General features: G+C 40.1%; 1 protein-coding gene across 1 annotated transcript in view; it reads left to right on the forward strand.

Moving 5' to 3' along the window:
* The window catches only part of LOC115122636 (calcitonin gene-related peptide type 1 receptor-like), a 134,625-nt gene that overhangs the window by 33,779 nt on the left and 80,836 nt on the right, over positions 1-20,010 (forward strand). Inside the window, exon 2 of the mRNA XM_065020309.1 lies at positions 9,233-9,298. Within this exon, the coding sequence (XP_064876381.1) occupies positions 9,254-9,298 (45 nt within the window). The 5' untranslated portion in view covers positions 9,233-9,253. The remainder of the gene's footprint in view (positions 1-9,232; positions 9,299-20,010) is intronic.

The raw sequence follows: 20,010 nt of genomic DNA on the forward strand, positions 1-20,010 counted from the left end.
CAGATCATACTGGCTGGGAATATTCATCATGGAACAGATCATACTGGCTGGGAAGATCCCCCCTGGAACAGATCATACTGGCTGGGAAGATTCATCCTGGAACAGATCATACTGGCTGGGAAGATCCCCCCTGGAACAGATCATACTGGCTGGGAAGATTCATCCTGGAACATATCATACTGGCTGGGAAGATTCCCCTTGGAACAGATCATACTGGCTGGGAAGATTAATCTTGGAACAGATCATACTGGCTGGGAAGATTCATCTTGGAACAGATCATACTGGCTGGGAAGATTCATTCTGGAACCGATCATACTGGCTGGGAATATTCCCCCTGGAACAGATCATACTGGCTGGGAATATTTTACCCCTGGAACAGATCATACTGGCTGGGAATATTCCCCCTGGAACAGATCATACTGGCTGGGAATATTCATCCTGGAACAGATCATACTGGCTGGGAAGATTCCCCCTGGAACAGATCATACTGGCTGGGAATATTCCCCCTGGAACAGATCATACTTGCTGGGAATATTCATCCTGGAACAGATCATACTTGCTGGGAATATTAATCCTGGAACAGATCATACTGGCTGGGAATATTCATCCTGGAACAGATCATACTGGCTGGGAAGATCCCCCCTGGAACAGATCATACTGGCTGGGAAGATTCATCCTGGAACAGATCATACTGGCTGGGAAGATCCCCCCTGGAACAGATCATACTGGCTGGGAATATTCATCATGGAACAGATCATACTGGCTGGGAAGATCCCCCCTGGAACAGATCATACTGGCTGGGAAGATCCCCCCTGGAACAGATCATACTGGCTGGGAAGATTCATCCTGGAACAGATCATACTGGCTGGGAAGATCCCCCCTGGAACAGATCATACTGGCTGGGAAGATTCATCCTGGAACAGATCATACTGGCTGGGAAGATCCCCCCTGGAACAGATCATACTGGCTGGGAATATTCATCATGGAACAGATCATACTGGCTGGGAAGATCCCCCCCTGGAACAGATCATACTGGCTGGGAATATTCCCCCTGGAACAGCTCATACTGGCTGGGAAGATTCACCCTGGAACATCCACATCCAGACAGAGAGGTGACGAACCACAATAACACCCCGCACTTTGGAATACACCAATTCTTTGGAGAGAATTCTGCATGTAGGGCTTCAATTGGATGCTTGTCCCACATTTTAAACTTCAGTTTATTGAGTGGCCCCCAAACCTCACTTCTGTAAAGAGCTATTGGTAGGATTATGCTCTCAAATCTCTCTCTCTCTCTCTCTCTCTCTCTCTCTGTCTCTCTCTCTGTCTCTCTCTCTCTCTCTCTCTCTCTCTCTCTCTCTGTCTCTCTCGCTCTCTATTTCCACTCCATTATCAGTCTGTCTGTCAACTCTTTCACAGAGCACATGGACACTGTGGCCTTTCCATACTGGGTAGCTCTCTCTCTCTCTCCCCCTCTCTCTCTCCCTCTCTCTCTCCGTCTTTCTCTCTCCCTCGCTCTCTCCCTCGCTCTCTCTCCCTCGCTCTCTCTCCCCCTCTCTCTCTCCCTCGCTCTCTCTCTCTCTCTCTCTCTCTCTCTCTCTCTCTCTCTCCCCTCTCTCTCTCTCCCTCGTTTGGAATAAATGTAGTGATTTCTGCGAATAATGAATCTCTTGGTGAGGAATATTCCTCATAAGGAAGGAGAAAGTCAATCTCTGTTTCTTCCTCCCCTGTCGTGCAGTAACCACATACACACTCCTCTTTGTGTAGCCATGTCTTCTTATAGCACGTCTGCTGGTTTCTATTGCCAATTGGTGGTCACTCAGCCCATTAATATTCTCTGTTTAGGACCTGATAGCAATTTAGTTGGCTTTGGGATTTGTTTTTGTTTTTCCAATGTCCTTTGATTGGTTTTGTTTATTTGAATTATTTATTTTGAATCAGTGCTAGTGTCAGCTTGGTTGGTTAGGTCCAACACCAGTTGACTGAGATGGCTTGTTCCTGGGCTCAGCTCTTAAATTGGAGACTTGAATTTGGACTTGAATATTTCACCAATTCTTTGGAGAGAATTCTGCATGAGGGGCTTTAATTGGATGCTTGTCCCACATTTCAAACTCCAGTTTATTGACTGGCCCCCAAACCTCACCTAAGCAAGCTGGTCCTGGGGCTCTGTTCACAAACACAAACAGACCCCACAGAGCCCCAGGACAGCAACAAAATTAGACCCAACCAAATCAAGAGACAACACAATATAATTACTTAAAACATAGGAAAGAATTAACAAGCAAACTAGAATGTTATTGGGCCTTAAACAGAGAATACACAGTTACAGAATACCTGACCACTGTGACTGACCCAAAATTAAGGAAAGCTTTGACTATGTGCAGACTCAGTGAGCATAGCCTTGCTATTGAGAAGGCAGACCTGGCTCTCAAGAAAAGACAGGCTATGTGCACACCGCCCACAACATGAGGTGGAAACTGAGCTGCACTTCCTAACCTCCTGCCAAATGTATGACCATATTAGAGACACATACTTCCCTCAGATTACACAGACACACAAAGAATTCGAGAAAACAAGTCCAATTTTGATAAACTCCCATATCTATAAGGGAAATACCACAGTGTGCCATCACAGCAGCAAGATTTGTGACCTGTTGCCACAAGAAAAGGGCAACCATTGAAGAAAAAACACCATTGTAAATACAACCCATATTCATGTTTATTTATTTTTCCTTTTGCACATCGTTACAACACTGTATTTATTTATTTCACCTTTATTTAATCAGGTAGGCTAGTTGAGAACAAGTTCTCATTTACAACTGGTATATAAACATAATATGACATTAGAAATGTCTTTATTCTTTTGGAACTTTTGTGCGTGTAATATTTTTTAAATTGTTGATTTCACTTTAGTTTATCATCTATTTCACTTGCTTTGGCTATGTAAACATGTTTCTCATGCCAATAAAGTCCTTTTCTTCCTGAGAGATCGCTGGTCAGATTTTCTCACATATAAAACTTCGGCATCTTATTCTCTTTACTGTCGTGTTCTTCTCTCCTAATCTAGTCCTCACATTTGTAAAAACCAAACATTTAGCCTAAGTGGCTCTGGAGAGGTCCCTACCCCTCTACACATAACCCTTGTAGCCCACTTGATCCACATCACCATCCTTTCCCCAGCGATGTGCCTGGTACACTGCTACTGCTACTCTAAAGTGCCATCTTATTATAGATGGACTCTCCAGCTAGTGAGTGCCTTTCTCTGTCCTCTGCATGGGAATTACACACACAGAGCCGCATCTCAGTTGTATGTCCATTCACAGTATTGTAACTTTACATACCACACTTGTCAATGGCACAGATAATTGCCCATTAAGGTTTCCATATATCTCTGTGTAGAGGTTGTTGAGCTACTGAGATAATGGGTTAAGCAGAAATACTGTAGCACTGTGAATTCCCCAGCTGGAAGAGAAACATGCCCAGAGAGTTAAATCAACTATAGTCTGGGGAAAAGCCTACTAGGCTGGGGTTAACTACCTAATGTGTGCCTAAGATATTAAGGCTCATGCAGAACGGAAAGCACATTATTTATTTATTAAGACAGAGTGGATAGTACTGTTCAAACTCATCCTGGGAAAAACTATTTTGTTGAGAGAGAAATAGCGAGAGATTGAGAGAGATAGACAGACATAGAGCGATTTAGAGAGAAAGAGAAAGAAAGAGTGAGAGTGAGAAGAGAGAGAGAGAGAGAGAGAGAGAGAGAGAGAGAGAGAGAGAGAGAGAGAGAGAGAGAAAGAGAGAGAGAGAGAGAGAGAGAGAGAGAGAGAGAGAGAGAGAGAGAGAGAGACTCTCAGGATGTCCCTAGGAAGTGTATCTAGTCAACACACATATTCCGATATAAACTGAACAACAATATTAATGCAAGATGCAACAATTTAAAAGATTTTAAGGGAGTTACAATTCATATAAGAAAATAAGTCAATTAAATTCATTCATAAGGTCCTAATCTATGGATTGCACATGTCTGGGAAAACAGATATGCACATTAAAAAAAAGATGGGGAGTGGGTCAGTATCTTGTGCGACCACCAGTTGCCTCAGGAAGCATGACATCTTCTTCACAGAGTGGATCAGACTGTTGATTATGGCCTGAGGAATGTTGTCCCACTCCTCTTCAACGGCTGTGTGAAGTGGCTGGAAATCGTCTGGAACTGGAACACCCTGCCATACACCTAGATCCAGAGCATCCCAAACATGCATATTATATTACATTTTATAATTATGTTATATAATTATATTGTACTATTATATGATATTATTATATGATATTATTAAATTATATGGTGTTATTATTATGATTATTATGATTATTATATGATATTATTATATTATATTGTACTATTATATGATATTATTCTATTATTCTATTACATTATTATGATTATTGTGTTATAGTATTATATTGCACTATTATATGATATTATCATATTATATTATTATATGATATGATATTATTATGATTATTATTATGATTATTACATTATAGTATTATATTACAGTATTATATTATCATATTATATTACATTATATTATTATTTCATATTATTATATTATTATATGATATGATATTAAATCCTATTATATTATTACATGATTAAATCATTATATTACATTATAATATTATATGACTTTATAATATTATATTAATATATTATTATATGATATTAATATATTATTATATGATATTACATTATTATATTATTAAATCATTATATTACATTATAATACTTTTATATTATATTACTTCATAATATTATTATTTTATATTATTATATTATAATATTGCATTATATTATTATATATTATTATATTACATTACATTATATCCATAAAGCCTATAGTGTTTCTCATTCTGTCTTTGTCCAAAGACCTGATCACTGTTGACTATAATGGTTTGCAATTCACTTATGTCCAATTTTAGTCAACAGATATCAGTATTGATGTTGACTAGGCTGTCATACTTCTTGTTAAAACTCAATTTCTGTAATAGAGTTCTCTCCCTAATGTGTTGCACGTCTTAGAGGGCTGTCTGAGGCAGGTAGTGCACTAAATAGGGAAACAGGTGCTATTTGAGAAACACACAAAGATCCAAGAAAACGAACGACGCTCGACTGAGCGTGAATACTGAGTGTGAATTCAAACAGCTAGTTACTGGTTTCTTAATAGTTTCTCAGGCTCGGACCCATTTACGATCTATCTTCTTCCACTGCTGTCATTTGATTTATGTAGTTGTTGGTTTGAGTTTCACTACTTTTTAAGGCTAGTCCCTCTGGTTGTTCCCTGCGGTATACTTCGTGGACTGTGTCCTTAAATGAAGTTCAGCTTTTCTCCAAATTCTCCACAGGTCAATGTGTCCCCAAAGTTTTCGTTTCTGGCAACAAAATCTCATGTGGACAGATTGCGTAAACCGAAATGGTTCCGTAGATCTGTCATGATACAACAGGATGCATGAGCAGCACTAGTTCCAGTGCGTTGGACAAATCACAATTTAATCTAGCATTTTAACAATTGGGTGAGACTTTAGTTCTGGATTAACCGAGATTACGGGCAACACTACATTGTCACGTTCAAATATCCATAATTTTCTCCAAAATGACGATTACATGAAAAACTTGCTCTTTAAGCTACAACTGTCTCTGTTCCCTTGAAGTCTTGAATTATAAATGTATGGCTTATAAACAGTATCAGAGGTGTTCCTGTATAGAATTGATAGCCCATAAAAGTTTGTCATTAACACTGTGCCTTTGGAACAACGACCCAACACTTGCTAGCCTGAGGGACACTGCCTCACAGTAGTAACACAGGATCAGGATCAAGGTAAAAAGGTAGACCTCGCACATACATTACAATCCCCGCCCTTCTCTCCTTCCTTCCTTCCCTTGACTGGGTGCCACAGAAATGTACACTGGCATTTTTCTGTAACACCCACCTATTCCCATATTTCTCTCTGTGCACCATTTCACAGGCGGGGTGGGTAAGCCATGCCAGCAGCAGATAAGTATCTTGTTCTCTGTGTGGCACTGCCGTCAGCCATCTGGCAGGGGTAGGAGCTGGAGCTGGCATGCAGAGACGAACAGGGGCTTTAACTGTCTGTGCTCAGCGGGAGTTCCACCTAGGCACTGATCTGTGGTCAGTTTGACTGTTTCTTTTGCTGATTCCGGGAGGTTATGCTGATCATAGATATGTGCCTACAGGTAACTTCTACTCCAAGCTGTTCAGATGACCATGCCTGTTCTGAGGATGTATTTTCAGGGTGTACGGTAGCGAATGCACTTGTACTGATATAATTTCCTTTCCTTACACTGCTCCTTAGCCACCAGTAAGCCACAGTTTATTATGTCACATCAATAATGTTCATATAGGGCTGATAGGTTTTTAAGTAACACACTAGAATAATTAAGTGCTTAAGCACAGCAACATTAATGCAGTGCTTAATCACCTCTCCAGTTCTTTCTCCTCTAAGAATGAACACACTCCCCCAGCCCCCCTCCGACCTCCAAAGCCAGTCACAATGACATGCTTACTGATGTATGTCTATCAACTGACAGTGGAACCTGTTGTGGAGCCCCAGTGAGGTGTGGAAAGCTAACAGTAGTGCACTAATTGGCGTAATGGGTTTACAATAGGGATCTGCAGGGCCAATGTAAAGAGACCTGAGGGGAATTCTAATCTAACTCCCAGGCATGGCAGTCCAGCCATTCAACCTGAGAAAGAAGCACCACTGTTGACAATACAATGATTAACTAGCATTAACTATTTTTGTCTGCCTCTTGTGTTGTCAGCCTCGATCGATATCATTCTCTCTCTCTCTTGCTATTGCTCTAGTTTTCCTCCTCTCTCTCTCGCTGTAGTTTTCCTCCTCTCTCTCTCGCTGTAGTTTTCCTCCCCTCTCTCTCGCTGTAGTTTTCCTCCTCTCTCTCTCGCTGTAGTTTTCCTCCTTTCTCTCTCGCTGTAATTTTCCTCCTCTCTCTCTCGCTGTAGTTTTCCTCCTCTCTCTCACACTGTAGTTTTCCCCCTCTCTCTCACACGTAGTTTTCCCCCTCTCTCTCGCTGTAGTTTTCCTCCTCTCTCTCGCTCTAGTTTTCCTCCTTTCTCTCTCGCTGTAATTTTCCTCCTCTCTCTCTCGCTGTAGTTTTCCTCCTCTCTCTCACACTGTAGTTTTCCCCCTCTCTCTCACACTGTAGTTTTCCTCCTCTCTCTCACACTGTAGTTTTCCCTCTCTCTAGTTTTCCTCCTCTCTCTCACACTGTAGTTTTCCTCCTCTCTCTCACACACTGTAGTTTTCCTCCTCTCTCTCCAGTTTTCCTCCTCTCTCTCACACTGTAGTTTTCCTCCTCTCTCTCTCGCTGTAGTTTTCCCCCTCTCTCTCACACTGTAGTTTCCCCCCTCTCTCTCACACTGTAGTTTTCCTCCTCTCTCTCTCGCTGTAGTTTTCCCCCTCTCTCTCACACTGTAGTTTTCCCTCTCTCTAGTTTTCCTCCTCTCTCTCACACTGTAGTTTTCCTCCTCTCTCTCTCACACTGCAGTTTTCCTCCTCTCTCTCCAGTTTTTCTCCTCTCTCTCACACTGTAGTTTTCCTCCTCTCTCTCGCTGTAGTTTTCCTCCTTTCCTCCTCTCTCTCACACTGGAGTTTTCCTCCTCTCTCTCTCGCTGTAGTTTTCCTCCTCTCTCTCGCTCTAGTTTTCCTCCTTTCTCTCTCGCTGTAATTTTCCTCCTCTCTCTCTCGCTGTAGTTTTCCTCCTCTCTCTCACACTGTAGTTTTCCCCCTCTCTCTCACACTGTAGTTTTCCCCCTCTCTCTCGCTGTAGTTTTCCTCCTCTCTCTCGCTCTAGTTTTCCTCCTTTCTCTCTCGCTGTAATTTTCCTCCTCTCTCTCTCGCTGTAGTTTTCCTCCTCTCTCTCACACTGTAGTTTTCCCCCTCTCTCTCTCGCTGTAGTTTTCCTCCTCTCTCTCACACTGTAGTTTTCCCCCTCTCTCTCACACTGTAGTTTTCCCCCTCTCTCTCGCTGTAGTTTTCCTCCTCTCTCTCGCTCTAGTTTTCCTCCTTTCTCTCTCGCTGTAATTTTCCTCCTCTCTCTCTCGCTGTAGTTTTCCTCCTCTCTCTCACACTGTAGTTTTCCTCCTCTCTCTCTCACACTGTAGTTTTCCCTCTCTCTAGTTTTCCTCCTCTCTCTCACACTGTAGTTTTCCTCCTCTCTCTCTCACACTGTAGTTTTCCTCCTCTCTCTCCAGTTTTCCTCCTCTCTCTCACACTGTAGTTTTCCTCCTCTCTCTCTCGCTGTAGTTTTCCCCCTCTCTCTCACACTGTAGTTTCCCCCCTCTCTCTCACACTGTAGTTTTCCTCCTCTCTCTCTCGCTGTAGTTTTCCCCCTCTCTCTCACACTGTAGTTTTCCCTCTCTCTAGTTTTCCTCCTCTCTCTCACACTGTAGTTTTCCTCCTCTCTCTCTCACACTGTAGTTTTCCTCCTCTCTCTCCAGTTTTTCTCCTCTCTCTCACACTGTAGTTTTCCTCCTCTCTCTCTCGCTGTAGTTTTCCTCCTTTCCTCCGCTCTCTCACACTGGAGTTTTCCTCCTCTCTCTCACACTGTAGTTTTCCTCCTCTCTCTCCAGTTTTCCTCCTCTCTCTCTCTCCAGTTTTCTTCCTCTCTCTCTCTCGCTCCAGTTTTCCTCCTCTCTCTCTCCATCTCTTTTTGAACGATCATTAACTTTTTTTGTCAGTCACACACATGAATGCAAACACACGCGCGCGCGCACACACACACACACACACACACACACACACACACACACACACACACACACACACACACACACACACACACACACACACACACACACACACACACACACACACACACACACACACACACACACACACACACACACACACACACACACACACACACACACTCACCCTCACACACACACACACACACACACACACTCACACTCACCCTCACACTCACACCACAACCCGGGACAGAAAAACTTGAATTTCCCCGGAACATTCAATATGGGAACCACTGTTACAGTGTATTCAAGAGTAAAGAATGTTGTGCTGTTCTCAACCCTCAAGGCTGCCTAATCGTGATTCAAGACAACAACCTGGTTCTGTTTGTTAATCCAATTTTCCGCTAGAATGTTTTTCTTCCCTTCTCTTCTCTGTCTCCACAGACTTGGCTGGGACCAGACAGTATGGGGTTAAAAAGCTCCTACTGGCTTTTGATATCTTTCATGGTGGTGAGTACATTTTCAGCTTCTTATTAACAAAAATAAGGACACATCTACTCATTCAAGGGTTTTTCTTTATTTTTACTATTTTCTACATTGTAGAATAATAGTGAAGACATTCTTGGCATTCTCTCAACCAGCTTCACCTGGAATGCTTTTCCAACAGTCTTAAAGGAGTTCCCACATATGCTGAGAACTTGTTGGCCGCTTTTCCTTCACTCTGCGGTCCAACTCATACAAACCATCTCAATTGGGTTGAGGTTGGGTGATTGTGGAGGCCAGGTCATCTGATGCAGCACTTCATCACTCTCCTTCTTGGTCAAATAGCCCTTACACAGCCTGGAGGTATGTTTTGGGTCATTGTCCTGTTGAAAAACAAATGACTGTCCCACTAAGCGCAAACCACATGGGATGGCGTATCGCTGCAGAATGATGTGATAGCCATGCTGGTTAAGTGTGCCTTGAATTCTAAATAAATCACTGACAGTGTCACCAGCAAAGCACCCACACATCACACCTCCTCCATGCTTCACGGTGGGAACCACACATGCGAAGATCATATGTTCCCCTACTCTGTGTCTCACAAAGACACGGCGGTTGGAACCAAAAATCTTCAATTTGGACTCATCAAAGGACAGATTTCCACCGGTCTAATGTCCATTGCTCGTGTTTCTTGGCCCAAGCAAGTATCTTCTTCTTATTGGTGTCCTTTTAGTAGTGGTTTCTTTGCAGCAATTTGACCATGAATGCCTGATTCACACAGTCTCCTCTGAACAGTTGATGTTGAGATGTGTCTGTTACTTGAACTCTGTGAAGCATTTATTTGGCCTGCAATTTCTGAGGCTGGTAACTCTACTGAACGTATCCTCTGCAGCAGGGGCAACTCTGGGTCTTCCGTTCCTGTGGCGGTCCTCATGAGAGCAAGTTTCATCATAGCGCTTGATGGTTTTTGCGACTGCACTTTAGGAAACTTTCAAAGTTCTTGAAATGTCCTGTTCATCATTACTTTAAGACACTTTGCACACTCTTGGTGTACAACTTTGCACTCTTGATGACAACTTTGCACACTTAGCTTCATGAGGTAGTCACCTGGAATGCATTTCAATTAACAGGTGTGCCTTGTTGATTTGTTGATTTGTGGAATTTCTTCCCTTATTATTGCGTTTGAGCCAATCAGTTGTGTTGTGACAAGATAGTAATGATGAACTGTCATTTCTCTTTGGTTATTTGAGCTGTTCTTGCCATAATATGGACTTGGTCTTTTACCAAATAGGGCTGTCTTCTGTATACCACCCCTACCTTGTCACAACACAACTGATTGGATCAAACGCAATAATAAGGGAAGAAATTCCACAAATCAACAAATCAACAAGGCACACCTGTTAATTGAAATGCATTCCAGGTGACTACCTCGTGAAGCTAAGTGTGCAAAGTTGTCATCAAGAGTGCAAAGTTGCACACCAAGAGTGTGCAAAGTTGTCATCAAGGCAAAGGGTGGCTACTTTGAGGAATCTAAAAATTAAAATATATTTTGATTTGTTTTACACTTTTTTGGTTACTACATGATTCCATATGTGTATTTCATAGGTTTGACGTATTCACTATTATTCTACAATGTAGAAAATAGTACAAATAAATTAAAACTCTGGAATGAGTAGGTGTGTCCATACCTTTGACTGGTACTGTAAATACTTGTTGTTAAATTACTTTTTCCTGTGTTTATTACTGTAATGCAATTTATATATTACTGTAATTTTTTACCAAATTGTACAGGATTTGTTCTGTAAATGTGTTTTAACTTGATAAAATACCATGCATTGTCTCAAAGTATTAGATAAACTGCAATACATTTTGCTGTGCTGGTTTTCAACGCATAGAGAAAATCAGAGAAATGAATTTGATGTAGTTCACTAATCCGTTAATCACTAATTGGTTCAGTTTGGCAACTAGAGGCATGGATGACCTAAAAGCCAGAAGACCTTTCAGCCATGACTGACGCTCTGCAGATACTTTCTATGAATGGCAGAGGTTGGTTGGCTGGTGTGTATCTGTGTCTCTGTCTGTCTCTCTCTCTCTCTGTGTGTGTGTGTGTGTGTGTGTGTGTGTGTGTGTGTGTGTGTGTGCGTGCGTGCGTGCGTGCGTGCGTGCGTGCGTGCGTGCGTGAGTGAGTGAGTGAGTGAGTGAGTGAGAGAGAGCAAGAGTGAGTGAAGTGAGTGAGCGAGAGAGAGAGGGAGCGAGAGTGAGTGAGTGAGCATGCTTGCTGGATGCATCCCCACTTGTTTGCCAACCCTCATCATACTTTACTTAAACCCAATGGTCAGATGGCATGGAAAACCAGTTATAAAAACCTTATAGCACAAATGCCACTGTCTTTGCCTTTTGTTACTTTATGATCATGAAACTCTGCAGATATCAGCCTCATTTATTATTCATGAGATGCAAAGGGTATTATGTATAATGGTAATTTGTTAGAACATTTGTGTAATTACAGTTTGTAATACCATGTCTTGTTTTGAGGTGTTTTTACTTATGCACGACTATACTAAGGGAGGGGGGACGAGCTCACTTTCCCTGCCTGTCTCATTACACTACGATCAAAGCCAACTACAAACAATAATCAACTAGGGGGAAATCAGATTTTTAAAATCTTGATGTTATATTTATAATTATAAAAAAATATATGCAACAAATTTTCCACAAACTAGTTTCTGTGCAAATGCACCACACACATCCAATAAGCAATGAATAACTGCATAACGACTACCGACTTCGAGCGCTTATCGTCATGTTTGTTTTTCCAACACCACAATCAAGTAGAGAATGTTCATTCTCGACAAGCTGAAAATACATCCCTTCCTACTCAGTATCCAAGGCTTGGTTTGGCAATCTCTGAATGTCATTAAACTCTTTGATGTTTTGTAACAGATTTTTGGGGCATTTTGTCTCTTTCCATTAATCAAAAGGTTGTGGCGCAGTTTGGATGCTGGAATTATATTAGAGTGGAGTGGATGAATGTGCGCAGGTAGCCTACAGGTAGCCTATTTTATTTAGTGTCAAATCGCTGTGCTTCTACATCTGCATTGCTTGCTGTTTGGGGTTTTAGACTGGGTTTCTGTATAGCACTTTGTGACATCGGCTGATGTAAAAAGGGCTTTATAAATACATTTGATTGATTGATTGGCAACCAATCCCTCTCGGGATAATTGACACATAAACAAATATTACAATAAGTCACTGTGATAATTCAGTGATAATGCTTATGGTATTCTGTGCAGTGTGCACCTCATAAAGAGTGAACAAGAAATCACTACATAATAGTAAATAAGGTTATCAACAATAATTATATCCTTAGAGCAGTAAAAATCGTACATACAGATAAATAAATCCAAGCGCAATGACACACTGGCCTCTCCCCTGCCTATCAGCTACTCTTCTATCTTGTGGATTTATATTGAAAATCTGTGCAGATGTGAATGATTTAATCTGTGGTATGATTGCTAGTTAGCCGATTGCAGATCTGGACAAACGATCCACCTATCACTATTGTCACTATGAATGGTGGATAGAGGGCAGGATAGACCTTTAGACAGGTAGACTATATTGACCTGTGGAACAGTAAGCGTGCAGAAAAGCATAGTGCATAATGGAAGTACCAAAACACCTTAATAGGGGACGCGCATGCAAGCAGATGAGGAGATTTGGCAATATGGAAGACATTAGATAGTAAAACCGACAAAATGGCCAATGTAAATCAAGGAACAAACACAAGTAGTTTCACAATCCCTCCCTATTTTGGACCAGCTAGCTAACCAACAACTGTAACAATATATTTGAGAAACAACAGTGCATATTGGGTAACTTTATTGATGTTTTCAATTAAGATTTGGAGAGGAAATATGGTTTAGATGTTGTCAATAATCTTTTGATTGTAAGCCAATCTCATCTGTCCTGCCCCAAAGTTGCGCATGCTTTGGTTTTGTTTGTAAACAGCCCAGGTAAAGCATGTAGAGGTAAAGGAGGTAAAGCATGTAGAGGTAAAGTAGGTAAAGCATGTAGAGGTAAAGTAGCTAAAGCATGTAGAGGTAAAGTAGGTAAAGCATGTAGAGGTAAAGTAGGTATAGCATGTAGAGGTAAAGTAGCTAAAGCATGTAGAGGTAAAGTAGGTAAAGCATGTAGAGGTAAAGTAGGCAAAGCATGTAGAGGTAAAGGAGGTAAAGCATGTAGAGGTAAAGTAGGTAAAGCATGTAGAGGTAAAGTAGGTAAAGCATGTAGAGGTAAAGTAGGTAAAGCATGTAGAGGTAAAGTAGGTAAAGCATGTAGAGGTAAAGTAGATAAAGCATGTAGAGGTAAAGTAGGTAAAGCATGTAGAGGTAAAGTAGGTAAAGCATGTAGAGCTTGCCCAGGTAAAGCATGTAGAGGTAAAGTAGCTAAAGCATGTAGAGGTAAAGTAGGTAAAGCATGTAGAGGTAAAGTAGGCAAAGCATGTAGAGGTAAAGTAGCTAAAGCATGTAGAGGTAAAGTAGGTAAAGAATGTAGAGGTAAAGTAGGTAAAGCATGTAGAGGTAAAGTAGGTAAAGCATGTAGAGGTAAAGTGGGTAAAGCATGTAGAGGTAAAGTAGGTAAAGCATGTAGAGCTTGCCCAGGTAAAGCATGTAGAGGTAAAGTAGCTAAAGCATGTAGAGGTAAAGTAGGTAAAGCATGTAGAGGTAAAGTGGGTAAAGCATGTAAAGGTAAAGTAGCTAAAGCATGTAGAGGTAAAGTAGGTAAAGCATGTAGAGCTTGCCCAGGTAAAGCATGGAGAGGTAAATTAGGTAAAGCATGTAGAGGTAAAGTAGGTAAATCATGTAGCGGTAAAGTAGGTAAAGCATGTAGAGGTAAAGTAGCTAAAGCATGTAGAGGTAAAGTAGGTAAAGCATGTAGAGGTAAAGTAGGTAAAGCATGTAAGCATGTATATGTTAAGTAGGTAAAGCATGTAGAGGTAAAGTAGGTAAAGCATGTAGAGTAAAGTGGGTAAAAAGGTAAAGGTAAAGCATGTAGAGGTAAAGTAGGTAAAGCATGTAGAGGTAAAGTAGCTAAAGCATGTAGAGGTAAAGTAGGTAAAGCATGTAGAGGTAAAGTAGGTAAAGCATGTAGGAGTTAAACATAGGTAAAGCATGTAGAGGTAAAGTAGGTAAAGCATGTAGAGGTAAAATAGGTAAAGCATGTAGAGGTAAAGTAGGTAAAGCATGTAGAGGTAAAGTAGGTAAAGCATGTAGAGGTAAAGTAGTAAAGCATGTAAGGTAAAGTAGAGTAAAGCATGTAGATTGCTTGCCCAGGTAAAGCAGTAGGTAAAGTATAAAGCATGTAGAGGTAAAGTAGGTAAAACATCTTTGATGTTTTGTAAGCATGATTTTAGGTAAAGTAGGTAAAGCATGTAAGGTAAAGTAGTTTAAAGCATACTCTTCTAGCTTGCCCAGGTAAAGCATGTAGAGGTAAAGTAGCTAAAGCATGTATAGGTAAAGTATATTGTAAAGCATGTAGAGGTACCAAAAGTAGCTAAAGCATGTTGGGGTTTTAGAGGTAAACAAAGGTAAAGCATTTTGTTTAAAGGTAAAGCATGTAGGTAAAGGCATGTAAAGTAAAGTTTAGATGTAAAGCATAATATTGATTAATTCAACCAAGGTAAAGCATGTTTAGAGGTAAAGTAGTAAAGCATGTAGAGGTAAAGTAGGTAAAGCATGTAATAGTAAATAGGTAAAGCATGTAAGTAAAGGCTAAAGCATGTAGAGCAGTAAAAGTCGTAAAGAGGTAAATAGGTAAAGCATGTAGAGGTAAAGTAGGTAAAGCATGTTTAGGTAAAAAAGAGGTAAAGCATGTAGAGGTAAATTAGGTAAAGCATGTAGAGGTAAAGTAGGTAAAGCATGTAGAAGGTAAAGTAGGTAAAGCATGTAGAGGTAAAGTAGGTAAAGCATGTAGAGGTAAAGTAGGTAAAGCATGTAGAGGTAAAGTAGATAAAGCATGTAGAGGTAAAGTAGGTAAAGCATGTAGAGGTAAAGTAGGCAATATGGAGACATAGATAGTAGTAAAGTAAAGGAGGTAAAGCATGTAGAGGTAAAGTAGGTAAAGCATGTAGAGGTAAAGTAGGTAAAGCATGTAGAGGTAAATGTATTTAGAGTAAAGTAGGTAAAGCATGTAACTTAGGTAAAGTAAAGGTAAAGCATGTAAGAGGTAAAGTAGGTAAAGCATGTAGAGGTAAAGTAGGTAAAGCATGTAGAGCTTGCAAAAGGTAAAGCATGTAGAGGTAAAGTAGGTAAAGCATGTAGAGGTAAAGTAGGTAAAGCATGTAGAGGTAAAGCAAAGGTAAAGTAGCTAAAGCATGTAGAGGTAAAGTAGGTAAAGCATGTAGAGGTAAAAGTAGGTAAAGCATGTAGAGCTTGCCCAGGTAAAGCATGTAGCGGTAAAGGTAAAGCATGTAAAGCATGTAGAGGTAAAGTGGGTAAAGCATAAAGTAGCTAAAGCATGTAGATAAAGTAGGTAAAGCATGTAGAGGTAGGTAAAGGAGGTAAAGCATGTAGAGGTAAAGTAGGTAAAGCATGTAGAGGTAAAGTGTAAAAGGTAAAGCATGTAGAGGTAAAGTAGGTAAAGCATGTAGAGGTAAAGTAGGTAAAGCATGTAGAGGTAAAGTAGGTAAAGCATGTAGAGGTAAAGTAGGTAAAGCATGTAGAGGTAAAGTAGGTAAAGCATGTAGAGGTAAAGTAGGTAAAGCATGTAGAGGTAGGTAAAATGTAGGTAAAGCATGTAGAGGTAAAGTAGCTAAAGCATGTAGAGGTAAAGCAAAGTAAAGGTAAAGCATGTAGAGGTAAAGTAGGTAAAGCATGTAGAGGTAAAGTAGGTAAAGCATGTAGAGGTAAAGTAGGTAAAGCATGTAGAGGTAAAGTAGGTAAAGCATGTAGAGCTTGCCCAGGTAAAGCATGTAGAGGTAAAGTAGCTAAAGCATGTAGAGGTAAAGTAGGTAAAGCATGTAGAGGTAAAGTAGCTAAAGCATGTAAGGTAAAGTAGAGTAAAGCATGTAGAGGTAAAGTAGGTAAAGCATGTAGAGGTAAAGTAGGTAAAGCATGTAGAGGTAAAGTAGGTAAAGCATGTAGAGGTAAAGTAGGTAAAAAGCATGTAGAGGTAAAGTAGGTAAAGCATGTAGAGGTAAAGCCCAGGTAAAGCATGTAGAGGTAAAAGTAGTAAAGCATGTAGAGTAAAGTAGGTAAAGCATGTAGAGGTAAAGTAGGTAAAGCATGTAGAGGTAAAGTAGGTAAAGCATGTAGAGGTAAAGTAGGTAAAGCATGTAAAGAGGTAAAGTAGGTAAAGCATGTAGAGGTAAAGTAGGTAAAGCATGTAGAGGTAAAGTAGGTAAAGCATGTAGAGGTAAAGTAGGTAAAGCATGTAGAGGTAAAGTAGCTAAAGCATGTAGAGGTAAAGTAGGTAAAGCATGTAGAGGTAAAGTAGGTAAAGCATGTAGAGGTAAAGTAGCTAAAGCATGTAGAGGTAAAGTAGGTAAAGCATGTAGAGGTAAAGTAGGTAAAGCATGTAGAGGTAAAGTAGCTAAAGCATGTAGAGGTAAAGTAGGTAAAGCATGTAGTAAAGTGTAAAGTAGGTAAAGCATGTAAAAGAGGTAAAGTAAAGTGGGTAAAGCATGTAGAGGTAAAGTAGTAAAGCATGTAGAGGTAAAGTAGGTAAAGCATGTAGAGGTAAAGTAAAGTAAAGCATGTAGAAGCTTGCCCAGGTAAAGCAGGTAAAGCATGTAGAGGTAAAGTAGGTAAAGCATGTAGAGGTAAAGTAGGTAAAGCATGTAGAGGTAAAGTAGGTAAAGCATGTAAAGGTAAAGTGGGTAAAGCATGTAGAGGTAAAGTAGGTAAAGCATGTAGCTAAAGCATGTAGTAAAGTAGGTAAAGTAGGTAAAGCATGTAGAGGTAAAGTAGCTAAAGCATGTAAAGAGCTAAAGCATGTAAAGTAGGTAAAGCATGTAGAGGTAAAGTAGGTAAAGCATGTAGAGGTAAAGTAGCATGTGAAGGTAAAGTAAAGCATGTAGAGGTAAAGTAGGTAAAGCATGTAGAGGTAAAGTAAGGTAAAGCATGTAGAGGTAAAGTAGGTAAAGCATGTAGAGGTAAAGTAGGTAAAGCATGTAGAGGTAAAGTAGGTAAAGCATGTAGTAAAGTGGGTAAAGCATTGTAAAGGTAAAGCATGTAGTAAAGCTTGAGGTAAAGCAGTAAAGTAGGTAAAGCATGTAGAGGTAAAGTAGGTAAAGCATGTAGATGTAGTAAAGCATGTAAAAGGTAAAGTAGGTAAAGCATGTAGAGGTAAAGTAGGTAAAGCATGTAGCTTGCCCAGGTAAAGCATGTAAAAGGTAAATTAGGTAAAGCATGTAGAGGTAAAGTAGGTAAAGCATGTAGTAAAGGTAAAGTAGGTAAAGCATGTAGAGGTAAAGTAGCTAAAGCATGTAGAATTAAAGTAGGTAAAGCATGAGGTAAAAGTAGGTAAAGCATGTAGAGCTTGCCCAGGTAAAGCATGTAGAGGTAAAGTAGGTAAAGCATGTAGAGGTAAAGTGGGTAAAGCATGTAGAGGTAAAGTAGGTAAAGCATGTAGAGGTAAAAAAGTAAAGTAAAGCATGTAGTTAAAGCTAAAGCATTGTAAAGGTAAAGCATGTAGAGGTAAAGTAGGTAAAGCATGTAGAGGTAAAGTAGGTAAAGCATGTAGAGGTAAAGTAGGTAAAGCATGTAGAGGTAAAGTAGGTAAAGCATGTAGAGGTAAAGGTAAAGTAGAGGTAAAGTAAAGCATGTAGAGGTAAAATGTAGAACTTGGTAAAGCATGTAGAGGTAAAGTAGGTAAAGCATGTAGAGGTAAAGGTAAAGTAGCTAAAGCATGTAGAGGTAAAGTAGGTAAAGCATGTAGAGGTAAAGTAGGTAAAGCATGTAGAGAGCTTGCCCAGGTAAAGCATGTAGAGGTAAAGTAGCTAAAGCATGTAGAGGTAAAGTAGGTAAAGCATGTAGAGGTAAAGTAGCTAAAGCATGTAGAGGTAAAGTAGGTAAAGCATGTAAAGTAGGTAAAGTGGGTAAAGCATGTGAGTAAATTAGGTAAAGCATGTAGAGGTAAAGTAGGTAAAGCATGTAGAGGTAAAGTAGGTAAAGCATGTAGAGGTAAAGGCTAAAGCATGTAGAGGTAAAGTAGGTAAAGCATGTAGAGGTAAAGTAGGTAAAGCATGTAGAGAGGTAAAGTAGGTAAAGCATGTAGAGGTAAAGTAGGTAAAGCATGTAGAGGTAAAGTAGGTAAAGCAATAAAGTAGTAAAGCATGTAGAGGTAAAGTAGGTAAAGCATGTAGAGGTAAAGTAGGTAAAGCATGTAGAGGTAAAGTAGGTAAAGCATGTAGAGGTAAAGTAGGTAAAGCATGTGGAGGTAAAGTAGGTAAAGCATGTAAGGGGTAAAGTAGGTAAAGCATGTAAGCTTGCCCAGGTAAAGCATGTAGAGGTAAATGCTAAAGCATGTAGAGGTAAAGTAGGTAAAGCATGTAGTAAAGGTAAAGTAGGTAAAGCATGTAGAGGTAAAGTAGGTAAAGCATGTAGAGGTAAAAAGTAGGTAAAGCATGTAGAGGTAAAGTGGGTAAAGCATGTAGAGGTAAAGTAGGTAAAGCATGTAGCTTGCCCAGGTAAAGCATGTAAAAGCTAAAGCATGTAGAGGTAAAGTAGGTAAAGCATGTAGAGGTAAAGTAGGTAAAGCATGTAGAGGTAAAGTAGGTAAAGCATGTAGAGGTAAAAGCATGTAGAGGTAAAGTAGGTAAAGCATGTAGAGCTTGCCCAGGTAAAGCATGTAGAGGTAAAGTAGGTAAAGCATGTAGAGGTAAAGCAAGAGGTAAAGGTAAAGCATGTAGAGGTAAAGTAGGTAAAGCATGTAAAGTAGGTAAAGCATGTAGAGGTAAAGTAGGTAAAGCATGTAGAGGTAAAGTAGGTAAAGCATGTAGAGTAAAGTAAGCTTGCCCAGGTAAAGCATGTAGAGGTAAAGTAGCTAAAGCATGTAGAGGTAAAGTAGGTAAAGCATGTAGAGGTAAAGTAGGTAAAGCATGTAGAGGTAAAGTAGGTAAAGCATGTAGAGGTAAAGTAGGTAAAGCATGTAGAGGTAAAGTAGGTAAAGCATGTAGAGGTAAAGTAGGTAAAGCATGTAGAGGTAAAGTAGGCTAAAGCATGTAGAGGTAAAGTAGGTAAAGCATGTAGAGGTAAAGTAGGTAAAGCATGTAGAGGTAAAGTAGGTAAAGCATGTAGAGGTAAAGTGTAAAAGCATGTAGAGGTAAAGTAGGTAAAGCATGTAAAGAGGTAAAGTAGGTAAAGCATGTAGAATTAAAGGTAAAGCATGTAGAGGTAAAGTAGGTAAAGCATGTAGAGGTAAAGTAGGTAAAGCATGTAGAGGTAAAGTAGGTAAAGCATGTAAATTAAAGTGGGTAAAGCATGTAAAGTAGGTAAAGCATGTAGAGCTTGCCCAGGTAAAGCATGTAGAGGTAAAGTAGCTAAAGCATGTAGAGGTAAAGTAGGTAAAGCAGAGCTTGTAAAAGCATGGAGGTAAAGTAGCTAAAGCATGTAGAGGTAAAGTAGGTAAAGCATGTAAAGTAAATTAGGTAAAGCAGTAGGTAAAGCATGTAGAGGTAAAGTAGGTAAAGCATGTAGAGGTAAAGTAGGTAAAGCATGTAGAGAGGTAAAGTAGGTAAA

Source organism: Oncorhynchus nerka, linkage group LG7 (genome assembly GCF_034236695.1).
Source record: "Oncorhynchus nerka isolate Pitt River linkage group LG7, Oner_Uvic_2.0, whole genome shotgun sequence".
NCBI lineage: Eukaryota > Metazoa > Chordata > Actinopteri > Salmoniformes > Salmonidae > Oncorhynchus > Oncorhynchus nerka.